Consider the following 19,726-nt stretch of genomic DNA (forward strand, 5'->3'; position numbering starts at 1 on the left):
TCATCACAGCAAAGGGCATAGAACGTGATAGTGGGAGAGAGAGAGAGAGAGAGAGAGAGAGAGAGAGAGAGAGAGAGAGAGAGAGAGAAAGAGAGCGAGAGCGCGCGAACGAAAGAGAAAAACTTCTATATAGCGTATCTATCGTTGCAAGCGAATACACAACGCCTCCATTTAATACTTGGTTTGCATCGGTTTGCGGTTCGCCGCGCGTGGAAACAGTAAGCATCTCTGTATAATGTATCTATATATATTAACATCTCATCTATAAGCGAAAAAACGAACATATGTAGCTGAACACGCTAGAAACGAATTATATCCTATCCGGTGTTTCTATCAAATTAATGAACCCTTCGCAGTACACTGTAGGAACACAATGGTTCGGATTAACACTTCGCCTATCGGCGGTTACTTAATAAGTCTTTTCTAAATCAGAGATAAATATGTTGTGACCTTTTAGCGAATTGTCCAGTAGCAAGTGCAATTTCATTCGTGAACTATTAAACCTCTATGAGATCAGTATTTAGAAGAAAGATTATCGACTGCGATAGCTAAAGTGTTAAGTCTTTCTCTAGAGAAGCGTAGAAAGTTGAATTGTATAGCGAAGGGTCAAACGTCGACGTAACTGACGAGTACGTGTACTATCTCATAAATACACGGGCTCTTCCACTATTTTCATCTTATATAAGCCAATCCGCTCTTTGCGTTCCTCCTGGGATACCCTGTACCCATCAAATAGAACTCTAAACCGTGAAACGAAACGTCAAAGAAAACAGAAATTTTCCTTCGCCGGAATGGAAATACCATCCCGGTCGATGTGCGTCAAACATGTTTAACAAACAAAGAATTTCGACACGAACATTGATGATGACAAAATTTGTCTCGTCGAGAGAAAATGAATTTTCTTTCCCAGTTGCGCGACACGCGAACGGCTTAAATACAATATGCATCTCTAAAATAGAACAGACTCAAAAACTCACTCGTATAAATGATAAAATATAGTGCGCATAAAATCCCTAACTCTATTAAATAATTTCTATTAAGCGCTTAACACGGGAATCGTCTAAAACTAATTACATGTTATGAATATAATGTAATAGCATTATATTAACTTAATAACTTTATATACCAACAATGTGCAGTATCGTGATATAAACATTATACCGTGTCGTCCGATTCGTTCGACAGTGTAGGCGTTTCGATCAGATTCTTCGATAAAAAAAACATGATTGGTATTGTTATAGTTTTTTTTTACTTTCTATTTCTGAGATAAAACGTGTGTCGACCTTGCCGTCTGATGAATGACGATACTTTCGAAACAACAATAAGAATTACGTATCATGATACTTGAGACAAGGTGTATCCGATGAAAATAGAAACGCAAGACCAAGTATCATCGCTGTTCGAACATTTTACAATGTGTTCTATAGCCGATATGAATTAATCTCTTCGCGTATCGATTCACGCTGTACACGGTTTTTTTCGATGATTCTTGCCGCCAACGAGTAATTTACTTACAATCATAACAACAAGAATCATGTAAAAATGGTGCGTACTCCGACTTGAACAACATTCAAGTGTAAATTTCAAGTATAAAAACTTGTTACGCATAATAAATTACAATTCGCGAGGAAACCTCCGCTCAATTAAAAAACAACAGTTTTTTACCATCTTTCTCGAAACGTAAAAAAAAGAACGAGCGCTACTACGCGTACCGGGTGTACAACTATTTTACAAAAGTCTATATTACTAATCTTCACCCCCTTAATTGTTCTGGTATCACCGATTTCGGTTTTCACGAGCAACCGAAACTTTTTATCGAGTATCATTACCGTTCGATCGGATGTCCGCGGTTTGTTAGAAAATTTATAATCAGTCACTTCTGGTACAAATGAATAGAATGTTATATGCAGCCAGCGGCTCCTGGCCCGAGGCAATGGTCACGTTAGCAATGATTAAGTTAGTTAAATAACATGCGCAGTTACACATTCGTTACAAGATAGCACGGGTGAGATTCTTTGGAGGAGTTATTTGTCGGGTGACGAGACGAGATCATTCATCGGGCGTCCTTTGCCGTTAATTTCTCTATTAATTCTTGTAACGGCGCTAATTCTCTTCTCTCGATCAAATTGAATTCCTACCGCACAGACAGATAAAAAATGCAATTAGAAAACAAACCGCGATATAAATTACTTATCGTTATTAGAAAACTGTAGAATAATAACAATCATCTTGATTTACCTGAACAAAAAATATGAAGTGTTTGAAAGATGTGTTTAAATGTGCTTCTTCCCCTAACTGGACCACTTCGCTGAAGTGTTGATGGTAGATATGGGCATACACTCTGAACAGTCGTTTCAATATTGTCTTTGCGATGGATAGAAAATTTTTTGGGAAGGGAACACCTAAAAGATCAGATCTATTATTAGTACAACACTTCATAATGTAAGAGTACTTTGTCCGGCAAGGTAATATATCACTTACCAATCTTGGAAGGAAACAATGTTTCGTCGTCTAACTGATCCTGTACCCAGGTCATTAAGTAATCAATATACTTTGGAGCAGAGCATTTGATTGGCTTCTTGACAGTGTGCCCATCTGCCCAATGGTACTCATATTTTGGTCCTGCAGACATGATGGGACAACTTTCTTCAGTGCAGAATTCCGTGATAGTACCGTACAACATGTTGATTTGATTGAAGAAATCAACAGCTGAAACCAGAACAGAATTATACAAACTGCTATAAGGAACAAATAACAATTATCGAATTCTTTGCTTACTGTTCACAGCAACCCATTCGTTCAAGTCTTCGCCCTCTGGAAGCATAACTGCCAGTCTCAAATTCCCAGATCCCAGAGTAGCAGCAGCATGTTTCATCAAGTCATACTGATGCGTCCCCTCTGGAATATTCTTCTTTGGCTTGAAGGTCTTCGAAGATCTGCTTCCACTTGAAAAATTTGCAAAGCTAGTTTCCAATATGGACTTTCGTATATTCGGTTCTCCGAAAAAATCAAGCGTAAGTCATTGTTTTTCATTTAACAAATGCAGAAAATATGTAGCCATAAAACGTCGGTAAAAAATAAAATTTCCGTAAAGAGCCCTAGCAACAGCATGATTCATTGAACAGTATTGAATTAATTATGCACGCGAAAGGTATCCAAACGAAATCGTCCGAAATACTCCGAAAATAATTCGAGATTCTTTACAATTGCAAATGCTACAGAAAGAAAACAATACATGCAATTTAATAGAATCATTATGTAAAAGCTTGTTTACGGGCATTACGTAAAATTGGAGTTTGCACAAACAGTCCGTAAACAGTTTATTCGGTGCAGAAATTGCAATCGGGCATGGAAGTGGTCAGAAACTGTTTACTGTTTACCGAAAGTTGTGTCAGCCAACACCGATCGGGGCGGACGTGAGAAAATCGATCGATTTGAATCACGCGTGAGGACACCTCCACCCCGATACCGAGCGTATCACGGTGAGAAAACTGCATTTCTTCCTGCGATAACGAGTGTCTACACGATAAACTTGACGTATGACGAATACGGTGCGCGTGGAACGGAGCACGGGTGAAAGCGGCAAGAAGGGAAGGAGGTGGAGGAGGACGAGGAGGAGGAGGTGGAGGAGGAGGAGGAGGAGGTGGCTGAAGAAATCGTAGAGAGCAAGAGACAAAAACGACAGAAGGAAAGAAACGATGTATTTTTTCAAAGAAATTATGGTATCACGCTATTTTTAGGTATCCACCGATTGGTTGATCGGAATATTCACGAATTCGAGCGGAACGGACCCGGGACCCAAATTAGCCGAGCTTAGACGAAAGAAAACTAGCGGAGGCGGGTTTCTGTCAATATTTGCGACCCGGTTCGCAAAACATATTACCAATTCTCTTTTACGTTGTCATTCGTCGCTCGTGCGCGTTGTTAACGTTAATATCGGGTTCCAATCCGCGGGCTACGTTTTTTGTTTTGTTTCGTTGATCCTGCGGGATCGCTGGACCTCACACGGTAGGAAAAGTCGATTTTCACTCGAAACAAGAAGGAAAAAAACAACTTACAATAGGAAGCTCATTGTGCGGCCGTGCGATGACCTGTCGCTGATATTCGATTCACAGTTACGCGGCCGCACGTGTCGCCGATTCCCTCCGAGTCACACGACACTATCAACCTCGAACGTAAACGATACTCCTTGGTATCCACCATACACTATCTCACGATTCTACAGTAGACGTTTTGTCACAGCTACCTTCTCCGAGATCCCTCAACTTCAATCGTCCGCACTGCCGTACGGTAGACGATCTCTTCGAATCCTGCCACGACCCCTGCCGTGATTACAGAACGCATTAAAACACCGTCGGATAAAGGGTTCGCATGGCGCTAGTGTTTCAAATACGTATCGCTTGCTCCGTGATAACGACAACTCGTTTTTCAGTAAATTTTATTAAAGAATTCTGTGCCCTTTTTGATTGCATAATTTTGACACAATTAATGTTTTTCGTCAGGTCTGCATTGCGTGTATCTGGACCGATCGTGGCGTCTCTTGTGGTAATAAAATGAATGTACGGGGAACGTAGGGCGCCAATTAGCTCGATGGCAAAACGCTTCAACTTTTAGCCAAAATCGACGGTTGATAAATTGGCTAACAGTTTGAGCGTTTTACCACTGGATTAATTGGCGCTGTACGAATCTCAAAGGGAGCTTCACTTTTTCTCCGCAAGAGGCGTTATAATCGTCTTCATATGCGCAATACATAATTGTCTGAAAACAATAATTATGACAAAATTAGGTCATAAAATATTAAACGAAGGGTACGAAATTACTAAGGAGAATCTACTGCATCTGTATCGCACGCGAAAACAAATATAGCATTTCTCCAATGTATCGAACGCATACGTATATTCGTAGAATACAATAAGGGAAGGTCTTGCGCAGATTTCATGCGTTTAGAAACATTGGGATAGCTATTTCCTGTTGAATTTATTTATGACTATATTTGAAAAAAATTTTGTACGTCAGTTGTTTCATATTCACATTTGAGTCGTACAACCATCATCTTCTGTTCGATGTGTATACATATGTTGGATTTCTTTTAATACGTACTACAGTTTCAAATGTATTTTTGCAACAGATGCGTATAGTATTTTAAATTTCTTCGATTAAAAAGTTGTATACTCTTTTTATATTTATTTAGAATATACGTGATAACGTCTTCTATTTATTTTAATATAGAAAGGGTGTATTTATTAGAGCTGTTATTGATAATTTATTTGGAGGATCACCTTGGTGATTGTGAACCAGCCTTGAACACCCTTGGAACGAACGCCATTTTGCTGGTAGACGCGAAGCGTGGTGTTGGTCGAGCGTTTGCTGTCAATTAAAATTGATTTGTGATTTTTCCTCCATACTTCCACACTAAATATTTGTAAGTATAAACAAAATATTATGTTTTCAATGGTTTATAAGATTTTCCTCAAAAGAAGCGCCTACAATGAAGTTTTTAACAACATTAACGCATTCACCGAAAACGAGATTTTTTCTACGAACTTCTCTCATTGCTGTTTCTTACACCTTATTTTCTTTTCTTTTTCTATTAGTATCAACTTATTGTTAACTTCTTTCATTAATAGCACATTGTGAAGTTTTTGAGACGCATTTATATAGCCACTTCATGTTTCTTTCATTTACGTGACCTTCGCATTTTTTTATTCCATTTGCATTTTTACTTTTTCATAAAAAATTAATGAAAAAATGTTTACAACATTTCACCTACGTTCATGCAAAACTCTGGTACTTCAGTACAATAAAAAAGTTTGTCTTCTCAAAATCTGATACCATCTATAATCAGATACTATATTTTGCTTTTGTTTAGTTTATATGATTTATATCATAGCCCGCTTGTAGTTTGAAAAAATTTGTTTTAGATATTTATTAGATTTTTGTTTTAAATTCTGAAGGCAGAGTCAACTTTAACGTGTAAGTGCTGAAATATTGAAGATTATTCAAGTATTTTATTATTTTGTAATTATTTTTTATCTATTTTGTAACATATCCTGTATTAGATTTCAGCCATGTCGAACGGTAGTGGGGATCATGATGACGAAGGCTATGTTGTTAAATTACGTGGACTTCCATGGTCTACTACTGTCGATGAGATTATGAAATTCTTCAGCGATTGTTCCATTTCGAATGGCAAAAATGGTGTTCATATGACCATGTCTAGAGAGGGCCGTCCTAGCGGCGAGGCTTATGTTGAAATGGATACACCTGAAGATATTGAAAAAGCTTGTAAGAGAGACAGAGATCACATGGGACATCGTTACATAGAAGGTAAAATAGGATATATACAAGTAGTCCAATTTTCTATTAGCAAAATAATACAATGTATATTATGTATATTTGATCGTCTTCCTTTGATTGTAGTCTTCAAAGCAAAAAGAGGTGAAATGGAATGGGTAGTCAAAAGGAGTGGTTTAAATCTGGAAAATGCTATGGATGATGGTTGTGTGAGACTCCGTGGCCTGCCATTTGGATGCTCCAAAGAAGAAATAGCACAGTTCTTCTCAGGTATCTCATACAATATACATCACCTCGTATTTACAACTATTTTTTCTTACAATATATTATTAAAACTTTCACTTAAACCTTCTTGATAAACCAATGCATCCTCAAATTTTTTTTTATCAAAATATTTCCCTCTTGTACGATTTTTGTTGATTGAAGAAAATAATCTTAAATCACAGAGACCAAAATTCTCTTGTATTCAAATATCAATGCATACTAGAATTTCATACATGTTTTTATAATAATTAGAGTCTCTGTTCTTCACAATTATCAAACTGCCTGAGTTAAGATTTAAGACTTTCAAGATTGAAATTCCTGTGTTCTATAGTAGCCTTGAAGCGAAAGACTTTTATTATAATTTCCATGCGCTTTCTATTTAGTTCAGAATACATCTTTATTGTTTTTTTTTATATTAAAGGTAGAACTTAATTCTTAACTTTGGCCTAGAGAAATACATTTCTTTTTGTCTTTCTTAAATGAATATATGTATCTGTATATTTTTTGGAGCGAGACGTTTTTGCACATAATGTGCAAAGGATATTAAAATCTTGCTTCTTTATAAGGGTTTTAATAAACTGACGATACTTTAATTAATAATGGGTGTTACGCTACAATGTCGATGTTTGATTATGTGTGGGTCAGGGTTGGAGATATTGCCGAACGGGATTTCACTACCGACAGACTACACGGGCCGCAGTACTGGGGAGGCTTACGTTCAGTTTGTTAACAAAGATGTTGCGGAGCGCGCTCTGCAGAAACACAAGGAAAAGATAGGACACAGGTGGGGCACTGACGCTAGCTGGGTTTGGGTATACTTATGACTTTTCAATATCATTTTATGATCGTAGTATATGTAGGTATATAAATTTTGTTAGTAAATAGCGGGAAAAGAATTTGTCAATAGATGCGGTTTTTTTATTACACTCCAATGTTAGCAGAAGCTGATGAAACGTAAACAAATACTACATAATTGTGTAAATAACTTATTGTACAAATCGCTTCATTCATTCATAAGTTCTACATATGAAATTGGTTACATAAAGAAACTGCCTCTATCCGAATACAATTAAAAGAAAGTTAGTCGTACGTAAGCGAAAGTACTGTTGGCCCAACTGAAACCTATGGGTGGGTGCCGGGCGGGAGGTACCCCCTTACATCGTCACCAAACCCCATGGGAGGTGGGTAGGGCTAACCCAGGATGGGTGGGCGCTACAGAGGTAGTTATCATCGATCTTAATCTGGCACATCTGTTTGACAATTGCACAATTGTACGTTTTATGCAAACAAAAACCAAGAACCAATATCGAGCTCGAAGGCTTTGCACAATTTTCTTTTGTTTCAACAAAGTATCACTGGTAAAGTACAACTCGTAATTGCACGAAAATGTTATTACTGTGATGGTAGTACGATGCGCTAACTCTGACGTTCTAGCTTTCTCCATGGTCATAAAAACTGTTCAATTTCTGAGAACACTTTTCTTTTAGTTGTATCGCTTCTCGATACGCGATATCTTAGTTTCTTTGTAATCGAATTGCATAAACTGCAATTGTAATTGTCATATACCTGAGGATCATCAGCATCTCAAAGGCTAGGGTGACATAGGTACGACAGAATGCAATGTCACCGTGGGAGGGTATCTACACAGGTTTAATAAATCCGTGGAGGTGCAGTATGAACAGTTAATCTGTTACAAAGTCTTCAATATGGATCTCTTCTTTGAATCAGTTCTTTCTTTTTTTTTTTCGTTTCCTTTTTCGCATCACACAATAATCGAGTTACTATACTACCTGCTGCGCGCAGAAAATCTAATCTTGATTTCACGTTACCCATTTTTTACATATCTCTTTTTTGCTTTCGTTTCAAAATTCAAACTTTGTGCTCATTGATATTTTTGCATTGAAAGTTTCCTATTCGAAGGCAGCCGGTTATAAACGGCGGTAACGTCTTTGTAAAGATATTAACAACGTTAATATCGATCTTAACAGATACATCGAAATCTTCCGAAGCAGTTTGTCAGAAGTACGTGCTAGCATTGGGCCAAAAATGAGAGGTGGGCCAATGGGTGGCTTTAATCAGAGACCAGCTCCCTATGATAGAGGTGCGCGATTCGGTGGAATGAACCGATTTAGCAATAACAGCAGAGGTTCTAGAAACAGAGGTAATTAACCGTCTCAAATTATTATTTGAAGTCAATTTAGCCACGATTAATCTTACGCTTCTCGCATTGTCGAACGTTCGGAAGGTAAGACGCCTTTTTGATCTTTGCTTTATTACTTCTTGATACGTTATAGATTTCGATGGCGGTCCTTGGGGAAGCGGAAACAACTTCGACTCCCGCGGTGGAAGTATGGGTATGCGTGGAGGTTTAGACATGAAGGGTGGAAACTTCAGAGGCAGTGGTGACACATGGGGTGGCAATTCTGGTATTCATGGAATACACATGCGCGGATTGCCTTTCAAAGCTACAGAACAAGATATAGCTGATGTAAGTTCTTGCTTGAAATTAATTCATTGATGATTGAAAAAAGATTATAACTACAATAATATTAAATACAGTTCTTCAGACCTATTGAGCCAGTAAATGTACGGATTATTCTCGAAAATGGCGGACGACCATCAGGAGAAGCTGATGTTGAATTCGCAACTCATGAAGAGGCTGTTAAAGCAATGTCTAAGGTTTTTATGTTTTTCCAATAATAGAAATAATAATTGTTCTTCACGTAAAATTAATACTTAATATGTGTTACAGGACAAAAGTCACATGTCTCACAGGTACATTGAATTATTCCTAAATTCCACTGGTGGCTCAAGTGGAATGTCATTGGGCGGCATTGGAAACTTTTGCGGAGGTATATTTTTTAATGAAAGCAAAATGATTTAAATACATTTTTAAACCGTACGTAGATTGAAATTTTAATTATTTGTTTTATCAGGTTTGGGCAATAACTTCAGGCCAGGTTACTCTCCAAACAGAGGCTTCAGCTCTCAGTTAGGAGGGAACAATTATAATAGTTTTTGAGGCCGGGTATCGCGTTTTTTACGCTATCGACGGTAAAACGTATTGCAAATCAAAGTTTTTAAACAATGAATTGTATCATCAATGACAATTTAATTTCCAGTTTACGTTAAATTAGAAATTAATAACCTGTTTCGCTCTATACTTAGACCGAACACATACATATTAATTTTAAGCAGAACATACGGAGATCTTATTGTAGGGATTTTCGACAACAAAGGATCAACCACAGTTATTAACAAAATATTTAATAACAGAAAAGAAGAAAAACAAGATAATGAAATAAAATACAGTCTTTACACACAAGTCTCTCACAAATATCTCACGATTCGTCTTTGAACTCTCAACGCTCTCACGCAACTGGGAAAACTTTTCTACCCTCCCGACACTCTTGCTTTCTTAAAATCACTCATACACGACAACATTCAACCACACGGTCCAAAAACTCTTCATTCACACCTCACTCGATCCTACTATCGCATAATCCAAACGCTCTTATCTCATACCCCACATTATGTTTCCCTTTTGATAACGTTATAGTATTATCGATAAACATTATTTAGTTTAGATACGTTAAGAATTTATTTATAAAGTGATGGAAAATCTGTTGTAGGGCCGATTATTTTTTAGCCGCAGGCTTAACTGCTTTTGAGGCCGCAACCTTCTTGGGTTTTGGAGTTTTGGTCTTAGCGGCTGGTTTCTTTGCTGTCTCTTTGCAACTGCTTTGCGAACTGATGTTGTTGCAGTTTTCTTCTTCTCGACAGACTTCTTTACCTTCGTCGATTCAGTCGCTTTCACTGCGGTTAATTCATCTATTGCGTTTTCTATTTTGTCTTCTTCCATTTTTGTTTTGCTTCTACATTTCAATACGATTATAAATTGATTCAATTTTGTTGGATAAGAAAAATAGGAAAGAAATCCATGTTATAGGAATTGTTCAATCTTTTTTTCTTATTGTTACTCGTACTTCCATTAATAATGACAATAGTCAATCTATAATTTACATACGTCGATAATTAAAGCTTGGCGCGCTATTGGTTGTACTTGTCTAGTGGCGCCTCTTTCGGTAAAAAAGTGAAGCTCTCTTTGAGATCTGTACAGCGCCAATTAATCCAGTGGCAAAACGCTCAAACTGTTAGCCAAATTATCAACAGTCGATTTTGGCTAATAATTTCAGCATGTTGCCATTAGCCTAATTCACGGTATACGGACCTCGAGGAGAGTTTCATTTTTTTTCTCTGATAGAGGCGCTACCATCGCCATTGTAACATATGTATGCGTAATGCAGGATCGCCTAAAAGCAATAATTATAACAAAATTAGGCCATAAAATAATGAACCAATGGTACAGAAATTTTCAGGAGTCTATGTCGCATACAAAAACGAATGACCCGTTTCTACCACCTGTAATAATATATTTTTATTTCTAACCCTAACTTGTAGCGAAACGTTTCTCTAGGAGAAAGACAAAATAATAAAATGTTGAAACTAAGTGGCAGATTTAATATCGAAGAAAGAAATTTATTTCGAATGTCATAAGCATAAGCAATACCGAATCATTTATGTTTCGAAGTACAGTATATGTACTTTCAAGGTCAGTCTATAATGCAGAGATTTGAATGCTGAAGCCACAGGTATATTTGCTCAGCTTCAGTAATTGATTAGAAAAGATTAGATTCCTTATCTGATCATCAGGGTACTCGACGCTTATTATTGACGTCAAGTGAAACACGCGGTGCGTTATGCTCGTGTAAGTATTATTTTACAATATCAATCAAATCATATTCACATCTATAGTTCGTTGACGGAGATAGGAGCAATAATGTCATTGCTGTGAAGCGAGTACATAAACAGACTTTTTTCGTCGTATTCTTTTATTTTTTTGTCCGAATCAGAAAAAGTTTGAGCTTGAAGTTAATAACAACGTCCCAAGTTCAATTCTTACTCATAACAGAGCACGTTGGATGATGTACTAACAATATATACATACGTACGTTAGTCCGTGATATTTATGGTGATATTTGATGATGTTTTATGTCTCTAATGTTTGGTAATATAATTTTTTCATTGGTGCAATGATACATGTGAGATTGATAATGGCATAGTAAATATATACACCTATGTCTGATCAGGATTTTTTTTTTTCTGAGACCATTTCATCTTATCTATTTATGTGTTTCATAGTATTCTTGATTAACTTGCAGTGCCGGAAAACATGGATGACATTCATAGACGAGAGGATGCTGACATGAATCATGAAGAGATTGAGAATAATGAGAATGTGATTTTTACCAATGACAGGTATGATGCATAAGAATCTATGTTGGTATATTTAATTATAGCTTTCATAGACACATATCAAGATTGCAATATTAGTATCATCGAAATTTATATCTTTTCAGATACAATGATAACTACGAGGGACAGTCTTTTTTGGTTCCTAATCCAAATGCACGTACGCCTAAAATAGCTGTAGAGTATATCAGAAGATCCGACATAAGTCGGTATAATCCAGCTTTAAAAAATCTTATACCTATACGCCATAAAAAATCGTATGTACTTGAATAACTTACCTTACGGTAGGGCTGCTTTCACACAATTTTTTTTTCTTATATTTCAGAAACAAAGAAACTACACCAGTGGACAGTGCTGGGTTATTTTCATATATATTTTATACTTGGGTAACACCTTATATATGGAAAGCATATAAGAAGGGTATTACCATAAATGATGTACCATGCATTTCATCTTATGAAACTTGCAAATACAATGCACAAAGGTAATTGTTCTACATTGATGTAATCTTTTTTTTATTCTTAACACTTTACCGATTGGAAACCAATTTACTGAATTCTCAGTCATTGTCTAATGAAATGATTGAATGATCGTATTTAAAGTCTTATTAATCTCCAGATTGGAGATACTTTGGCAAGAGGAATTAAGCAATCGTGGACCGGAATTGGCGTCGTTTCAGATGGTCGCTTGGCGATTTGTGCGCACAAGGATATATGTAGCTTGGTTCTTACTAACTTGCTCAACACTCTGCGGATTTATAAGCCCTGTATGATTCATGTTTACGTAATTTTTCTATAACTTTTGTACCTACTTATCGTTTAAATCGTTTGTTGTTGGAAGTTATTAAATCATTGTTTCCTTCCAGATGATATTAATGAAGAAATTATTAGAACATGTTCAATCTCCAGAAGAAAACGCATGGGAAGGTATAAAGTGGGCATTATTATTAACGTGCTGCGACGTTTTGCGAATGATATTTTTCACTTGGACATGGAACACAAACATTAGAACAGGACTGAGGTTGAAATCAGCTTGTGCCGCTCTTCTGTACAAGAAAATTATAAGGCTAAACAGCCTTGGAAATAAAAGTACAGGCAAGGTAATACTTGATCAGTACTCGCGCGAATCTCGAGATGCATATTAATTTATTAATATCGCTTTGTGATTTTAGTTAGTGAATCTATTTACTAACGATAGTCAAAGACTGTTCGACGTCGTCATTTATGGACCTATGATACTGAACGGTCCGATAATTATTATTTGTGGTACACTTTACATACTGTGGATGTTTAGTCCGATCGCACTTGTCGGAACACTTGTATTCCTTCTATTCTATCCTTTTCAAGTAAGTATTGTGGTCTGTACAATAATTTAAAAGTTTTTCTTAGTAATTTGAAGTACATTGTAAATGCGCATTGATTTTTACAGTATCTAATGTCCCGCGGAGTTGGATACTATCGTTCAAATGCAGTAATCATCGCAGATATGCGAGTGAAATTGATGAATGAAATTCTGGATTGCATAAAATTAATTAAAATGTGTTCATGGGAGAAATATTTCTTCTCCAAGCTTCTTTGTATTATTTTCAAATTCACATAGTTAACTATTACCGTGACGTTGTACATTCTTTGTAATAACTGATGTCTTTTAGCTATACGAAAGAAAGAAGAGAGCTGGTTGCACAAGACTGTATATTTTCAAAGCCTTGCTATTTCTTTAACACCAGCTGTACCTGTAATATCGGCGATCGTCACGTTTTTAGTGCATTTATCAACAGGCCATAATTTAACTGCTGCTCAGGTATAGTTCTCTGAATATTAATGAATTAATAATATTACAACAGTAGACTTTTTGGAGGAATATTAGAATAAGTAATTTTATAATAACAATTATTGTTTCAATGGCCAGCGAAACATTTATGAAATATGCTCAAGGATATACATGAAACAAGTTTTGCATTTAATGGATTATGAATTGCAGGCTTTCCCAGTTATAACATTTTTCGGAAATATGTTGCGACTGGCACTCGTTTCACTTAAGGACTCCACACGATATTTTTTCGACGCTCGTATTGCCCTTACAAGATTCAAGGTCTCCCAAACTTTAAGTTTGTAATTTACATGACACTTACACTTGCGTTACAAATAATATATGCACCTGACTTGTCTCGGTCAGTTTAACATCACGTTAAAAGCTTCTCGTAATAATTGTGCGTGTAATGGGGAAAGTGCTGTATGCGGTACAAATAAGTAAAACATAATTGCTTTTTCTCTTACTCCTCCCTCTGATGTACGATATATCATGATATAGATATGATACATTTAGAAATAATTCACTAAAAACGTAACAATTAATACCATTGATTTCAACTACGATATGTTACTTTTCCAGGTGTTTCCCTTCATATCATTACTCAATTCTCAATTTCGTTCTTCTTTCATGTTTATACAAGTGGCCTTAGTTAATATTGCCGAATCAAAGATAACACTCGGCAGACTGCAGGTGGTTATTTTTATCTATTTAATTGTAACGATAGCGTAATTGTAACTAATAGCGTAATTATGGAAATTGCATTAATGTGGCTACATTTTTAGTAGTTCTAGAAGCCTTAGTTTTGCGAATGAAGATTTAATAGCATACGTGCTTTGTCATTTGGTGCAATGCATAATGTAAAATGGTATGGGTGCATGTACTGCATTATGATTAGTGAATACATACAATTTGCATGATATAAACACTTTGTGCTTAAAACAAATCACAGTGCAATATCTTTTGTTATGCACTTCTTTAAGCGCATAGCAACTGAATTAACCCTTTGCACTCGAATGGTGACTTTAAGGCACTACTAAGATTGTTCTATTACGTTTCAAAATAATTTTTATAATCGTAAGGTTTAGATTTAAAAAATTGTTGAGTAGTAGCACTGTTGCTACGAGTTACAAGAAACAATTTCATGCGTATAAAATACATTTTGTTATGTAAAATGGAAATACTGTGATCCAGGAAAATTATTTCACATTTACAGTCGAAATGGCTTCGAGTGCAAAGGGTTAAAGTGATCAATTTAAAGGAGCGCTGCTTGAGCGATAAATATTGTATTCAAATAATTTAAGTAATACTCTGTACAATCCTTCATATTTATGTGCACTGCATGAACCGGGAAGAAAGCATGTTAATCGGGAATGCATCTAGTATCAAAGAACGTGTTGTTACTGACGAACATTGTTTTTACCAACTATTCAACTTTGATATACACTTCTAATGATTAGCAATGTTTGTGCAGAGCGTATTGTTTCTAGAAGAAAACACAAGCCAAGTATCAAAACCAATTGTGAAATCCGAAGCAGTAGTCATTGCTAATGGTTCATTTTGCGAGGAAAACTCCACTTTGCACGAAAAGTCAGTCTTTTTTTAACAAAATATTTACCGTACTTCTTGTAGTTTTATTTTAACCATTTCTAACATTTGATTTCAGACAAGATATTTCAAATTCTAAGAAGGATGCTAAAGTGGAGAAACTTAATGATTGCTCTGAAGAGTCTCGTTATGTCGAAGTACTTTCAAACATTAAATTTGGGGCTGCGAAAGATGGATTAGTAGGAATCTGCGGCCACGTAGGAAGTGGAAAGTCTAGTCTACTGCTTGCTGCCTTAGGACAGTTGAAAATGACTCGAGGACAGATTTCCAGAGAAGGTTCATGCGCCTATGTTAGTCAGCAAGCATGGATTATTAATGCGACGCTTAGGGAAAATATTTTATTTGGCAATCAGTTCGATGCTAGACGTTATTATCACGCGGTTACAGTATGTAACTTGAAAGAAGATATAAATATGTTGCCTGGCGGAGATGACACCGAAATTGGCGAGCGAGGTATAAATCTTTCAGGAGGTCAAAAGCAAAGAGTTGCTTTGGCTAGAGCACTTTATGCTAATCGGTAAGAAATGTGTTTCATTTTTGTTACATTAACGACACTAATTTATAAAAAAAATATTCACTTGCTTCCTATTATCTGTTTAAGAGATATTTATTTTCTGGATGACCCATTGAGCGCGGTAGACGTACACGTGGGATCATACATATTTAAGAATTTAATACTCGGGGCACTCAAGAACAAATGTGTTCTTTTCGTGACGCACCAAGTTCAGGTAGCACTTGTCAAGTGTTTAATTGATACTCGGCTGGTCCCCGAGGTTTCTGTACTACGAATAAATCGATATAATTTTTCATGAATTTTAGTTTTTGAAACACTGTGATCAAATATATTTATTGAGTAACGGTAAGATAGTAGAACAGGGTACTCACGATGAATTGATGCAATTAAATAAGGAATATACTGCCATGGTGAACAGCACGCTATTAAATACTGACGATAATACGAAGGAGTAAGTATCACTTAATTGTCGCTTCAATATCGTTTGATCATACCATACAATTTGATTTAATTTTGTAGACAATCCAGTGCAGAGGCTCAATTTGGAAACAAAAGCTCTGAAAACGATTTCAAGACACAAACTATTAACTCAGTAAACAACCATGCACATGATAAAACATCAAGTAGAATGCATGGAGGAGGTATGTATTGTAATCTGTTTATAAATTGAATTGAAATTGTTAAATATCAAATTTCTATTCAATTTAGGAGGAACACTTGTCGCAGAAGAGAAAGTAGAAACTGGTACAGTGAAATCTCACACATATCACATCTACATCAAATCCGCAGGTGGTTACTTAGTGGCTGCTTTAGTTTTTTTTACACTTTTCTTGAACGTCGGAAGCTCAGCATTTAGTACTTGGTGGTTAGCTACATGGATTAAAGCTGGTGGTGGAGTAAATATTTTTTTGTATATTTTTGTATACTGACATTCAAGCGATAGAAAACGGTAAATGTTATTTTAATAGCTACTTCATAATCATTCCTTTGTTTTCATTTAGAACATCACTGATCTTGAAACTAATGAAACCATAGTATCAGAAAATTTAAGTGATAATCCCGACTACACGTATTATCAAAACATTTATGGTGCTTGTATCGGAGCAATTTTGTTCACAAGTCTGATACGTGGTTTAATGATCTCGTACACTACAATTAATGCTTCAACGACGCTCCACTATAAAGTGTTCAAAAAGATGATCGAGACCACATTAACATTTTTTGAAGTTACACCTGTTGGTAGATTACAAAATATATTTAGCCGTGACATTGACGAAGGCAAGAGCACAGCAATTATTTCCGATAACATTACACTGAAAAATTACTTTACTTTTTTAATTTGTTCCCTCCTTCATTTTAGTTGACAATTACATACCGATCAACGTAGAAAATATGGTACAAAATTTCTTCACATGCAGTTTCCCAATCATTTTTATATGCTCTATAATACCCTGGTTTTCCTTCCCATTAATCATTCTTGGTATCATATTTTTTTACATCAGCAAAATTTTCAGGTAAAAGCAACAAATATTTAAACAATACAGAAGAATAATTTTGTTCGGATATAAAAAGAAAGTTGATTATTTTTAGGGTTGCAATGAGGGATTTCAAGCGAATGGAGAATACCTCACGATCATCCGTTTTGAGTTTCGTTACAACCACGTTGCACGGTTTGAACACCATCCATGCGTTTGAAAAAGAAAAAGCATTTAGGAACAAGTATGTTAGTTGACATTGTTTTTTGGAGCGAAAGTTGAGGGTACTATTGATTGATATATACAATGCGGATTTTTCTATTTTTAGATTCGAGGAATTATTTAATTCAAGCAACTTGTGCCTTTATTTATGCCAGTCAATTATGAGATGGTCAGCAGCAAGACTTGATAGTTTGGCAATTGCTTCTTCTTCCATAACTGCGCTTCTTGTGATAGCGTTCAAATATCAGATATCACCGGCTTTTGCAGGCTTGGTGATGGCGTATTCCACCCAAATGATGGGTGTTTTTCAATATACTGTGCGTCTGATGGCAGAAACAGAGACACGTTTCATAAGTGTTGAAAGGATAAGCTACTATTTAAGAGTCAGTAAACAATTTCACTAAATGATCCAACTATTGATCAGTATTATTAAACAGGTATATATTGATATGTAATATAGACATTACAAAAAGAAGGCATATGCAACAAGACGCCTGAAAATCCTTCTAACGAGTGGCCAACTTATGGTAAGCTGGAATTCCATAAGGTTCAATTGAGTTATAGGAAAGACCTGGCGCCAGTGTTAAATAATATTTCATTTGCCATTAATGCTGGAGAACATATAGGTAAGAGTATCCCAGAGATGACTTGTTATTTATTATTAATTTTTGTAATACAATAAATTTCAGGTATTGTTGGTCGAACGGGTGCAGGAAAAAGTTCTCTTATCGTTGCTTTGTTCAGGCTGGTCGAAATTTCATCCGGAAAGATTAAGATCGACGATGTAGATGTAGCAAAAATAAACCTAGACACACTTAGGAGCAAATTGTCTATAATTCCTCAAGATCCTATTTTATTCAGCGGCACTATAAGGTAACTGTAACCGAGAACTCGGCGAAAAGGTACGTTCGATGGTAATTTAATTAATTTATTAATGGGTATCATAGGTCGAATTTGGATCCATTCAAAGAATGCAATGATTTGGATATTTGGGATGCTTTGGAAAAAACCAAGATGAAAGAGAAAGTGAAAAGTATGCCGGGACTATTAGATGCGCCCGTTGAAGTTGAAGGAAACAATCTGAGCGTTGGAGAAAGACAATTACTTTGCTTGACTAGAGCACTTCTACGAAATTCCAAAGTATAGTGTTATTTTTATAATTAGCTGACGATTTTTGTTATATTAATGTAATATTAGCAGTTTCATTTGTCTATATAAATTGCAGATAATTATTCTGGACGAAGCAACAGCTGCTGTCGATCCTGAGACTGAAGAATGTGTGCAGACTACAATACAAAATGAGTTTCTGCACTGTACTGTGCTAACAATAGCTCATCGTTTAAAGACTGTAATCTCATGTGATCGCATTATAGTTATGAAAAATGGACGTATACTTGAATTCGATAAACCATCAATACTCTCATCTAATCCAGACTCTGAATTTTCAAAAATGTTGGCGTTAGCAGAGAAAGCCATAAAAGAATCTTAAATATTTTCTTTAATATTTACCATAGTACTATAATTAATGAGTATTGATCACAACGTGACCAGTGTTTTTCTATAATACATTAGTCTTGAAAACAATTAATTATTTTTATATATTATATCTACATTATATTTTATTATAGATGTACCATATACAATTCTTCCCAAATAAAACTATTGATTTAAGTATCTACTACTCCATGCAGCAAATTGTTATTTAATACGAATAAAATATATGTTATTGTAAGTGCTTTTGATGTTAATAGGAAAAGAAGATTATTTAATAGAACGATATATAATGGATAATTTTGTGAATTCGGAAACACGTCGAATGACGCGCGTACATTGAAGATTTGAAATATTGATTTACTCACAGCAGCAGGTTCTCACTGCTCATGCTCGTAAAGCTCTCGCTATCGCTGGAAAGCTCGCGGAATTCTACCAAGAAATGTTCACCGCCATGCCACCAGCTTGTTGTTACTGCTAAAATGTTTATTACACGTTAAGCTCTCTCGTTGCTTTATACTGAAATGTAGTCTATATGAATTGCCGTAAAGGCAATACTTGTCGTCGTCCAAACTGTTAAAAAAAGGTGGGTCAATGTCATCAATTAAATCACTTTAACCATTGTGATGTTAGAAAATTTCTGACCTTAAGGGTTACAGAAGTTTTAACTCTATACATTTTAAAAACTTACGCAATTGTAAGGTGCATGTCCTTCACCATTTCATTTTGTGCATAA

General features: G+C 35.8%; 3 protein-coding genes across 7 annotated transcripts; 2 read left to right on the forward strand and 1 right to left on the reverse strand.

Moving 5' to 3' along the window:
* Positions 1 to 231: 231 nt before the first annotated feature.
* On the reverse strand, positions 232 to 4,502 carry Mats (MOB kinase activator-like 1). Its single transcript, XM_078194998.1, has 5 exons — positions 4,059 to 4,502; positions 2,779 to 2,945; positions 2,482 to 2,709; positions 2,239 to 2,402; positions 232 to 2,134 (listed from the first exon to the last, which is right to left on the reverse strand). Exons 1-5 carry the CDS (start codon positions 4,070 to 4,072, stop codon positions 2,054 to 2,056), a joined length of 654 nt encoding a protein of 217 aa, XP_078051124.1. The 5' UTR covers positions 4,073 to 4,502; the 3' UTR covers positions 232 to 2,053.
* Positions 4,503 to 5,241: 739 nt separating this feature from the next.
* On the forward strand, positions 5,242 to 9,921 carry Glo (heterogeneous nuclear ribonucleoprotein glorund). Its single transcript, XM_078194473.1, has 9 exons — positions 5,242 to 5,422; positions 6,060 to 6,327; positions 6,421 to 6,564; positions 7,204 to 7,342; positions 8,547 to 8,719; positions 8,853 to 9,046; positions 9,118 to 9,237; positions 9,311 to 9,410; positions 9,495 to 9,921. Exons 2-9 carry the CDS (start codon positions 6,069 to 6,071, stop codon positions 9,578 to 9,580), a joined length of 1,215 nt encoding a protein of 404 aa, XP_078050599.1. The 5' UTR covers positions 5,242 to 5,422; positions 6,060 to 6,068; the 3' UTR covers positions 9,581 to 9,921.
* A 1,247-nt stretch (positions 9,922 to 11,168) lies between these two features.
* On the forward strand, positions 11,169 to 19,180 carry LOC144477332 (ATP-binding cassette sub-family C member 5-like). Of its 5 annotated transcripts, none has more exons than XM_078195017.1 (25): positions 11,169 to 11,326; positions 11,781 to 11,877; positions 11,979 to 12,128; positions 12,197 to 12,355; positions 12,490 to 12,637; positions 12,737 to 12,970; positions 13,043 to 13,216; positions 13,300 to 13,447; positions 13,523 to 13,671; positions 13,852 to 13,962; positions 14,263 to 14,373; positions 15,155 to 15,270; positions 15,347 to 15,805; positions 15,890 to 16,016; positions 16,108 to 16,253; positions 16,322 to 16,443; positions 16,511 to 16,698; positions 16,804 to 17,080; positions 17,163 to 17,316; positions 17,393 to 17,521; positions 17,606 to 17,882; positions 17,960 to 18,125; positions 18,189 to 18,372; positions 18,447 to 18,639; positions 18,725 to 19,180. In XM_078195017.1, exons 2-25 carry the CDS (start codon positions 11,792 to 11,794, stop codon positions 18,986 to 18,988), a joined length of 4,272 nt encoding a protein of 1,423 aa, XP_078051143.1. In that variant the 5' UTR covers positions 11,169 to 11,326; positions 11,781 to 11,791; the 3' UTR covers positions 18,989 to 19,180. The 5 variants fall into 5 exon arrangements, with proteins under 5 accessions (XP_078051143.1, XP_078051144.1, XP_078051142.1 ...); XM_078195018.1 differs by lacking the exon at positions 11,169 to 11,326 and adding an exon at positions 11,449 to 11,566; XM_078195016.1 differs by lacking the exon at positions 11,169 to 11,326 and adding an exon at positions 11,559 to 11,626.
* The last annotated feature ends 546 nt before the right edge of the window (positions 19,181 to 19,726 follow it).

The sequence above is a fragment of the Augochlora pura genome, chromosome 11 (assembly GCF_028453695.1).
Source record: "Augochlora pura isolate Apur16 chromosome 11, APUR_v2.2.1, whole genome shotgun sequence".
NCBI classification, from domain to species: Eukaryota; Metazoa; Arthropoda; class Insecta; order Hymenoptera; family Halictidae; genus Augochlora; species Augochlora pura.

Bases quoted from the DNA above. Each gene is read 5' to 3' on its own strand.
- LOC144477332 (XM_078195016.1), top strand. The intron at 16,017-16,107 runs GTAGCACTTGTC...CATGAATTTTAG, and splicing joins TCGTGACGCACCAAGTTCAG to TTTTTGAAACACTGTGATCA. The intron at 17,081-17,162 runs GCAAGAGCACAG...CCTTCATTTTAG, and splicing joins TAGCCGTGACATTGACGAAG to TTGACAATTACATACCGATC.
- Glo (XM_078194473.1), top strand. From the start codon at position 6,069: ATGTCGAACGGTAGTGGGGATCATGATGACGAAGGCTATGTTGTTAAA. The intron at 7,343-8,546 runs GTGGGGCACTGA...CGATCTTAACAG, and splicing joins AAGGAAAAGATAGGACACAG to ATACATCGAAATCTTCCGAA. The intron at 9,047-9,117 runs GTAAGTTCTTGC...TATTAAATACAG, and splicing joins CAGAACAAGATATAGCTGAT to TTCTTCAGACCTATTGAGCC.
- Mats (XM_078194998.1), bottom strand. The intron at 2,710-2,778 runs GTAAGCAAAGAA...TTCTGGTTTCAG, and splicing joins CGAATGGGTTGCTGTGAACA to CTGTTGATTTCTTCAATCAA. The intron at 2,135-2,238 runs GTAAATCAAGAT...TCTGTGCGGTAG, and splicing joins ACTTCATATTTTTTGTTCAG to GAATTCAATTTGATCGAGAG.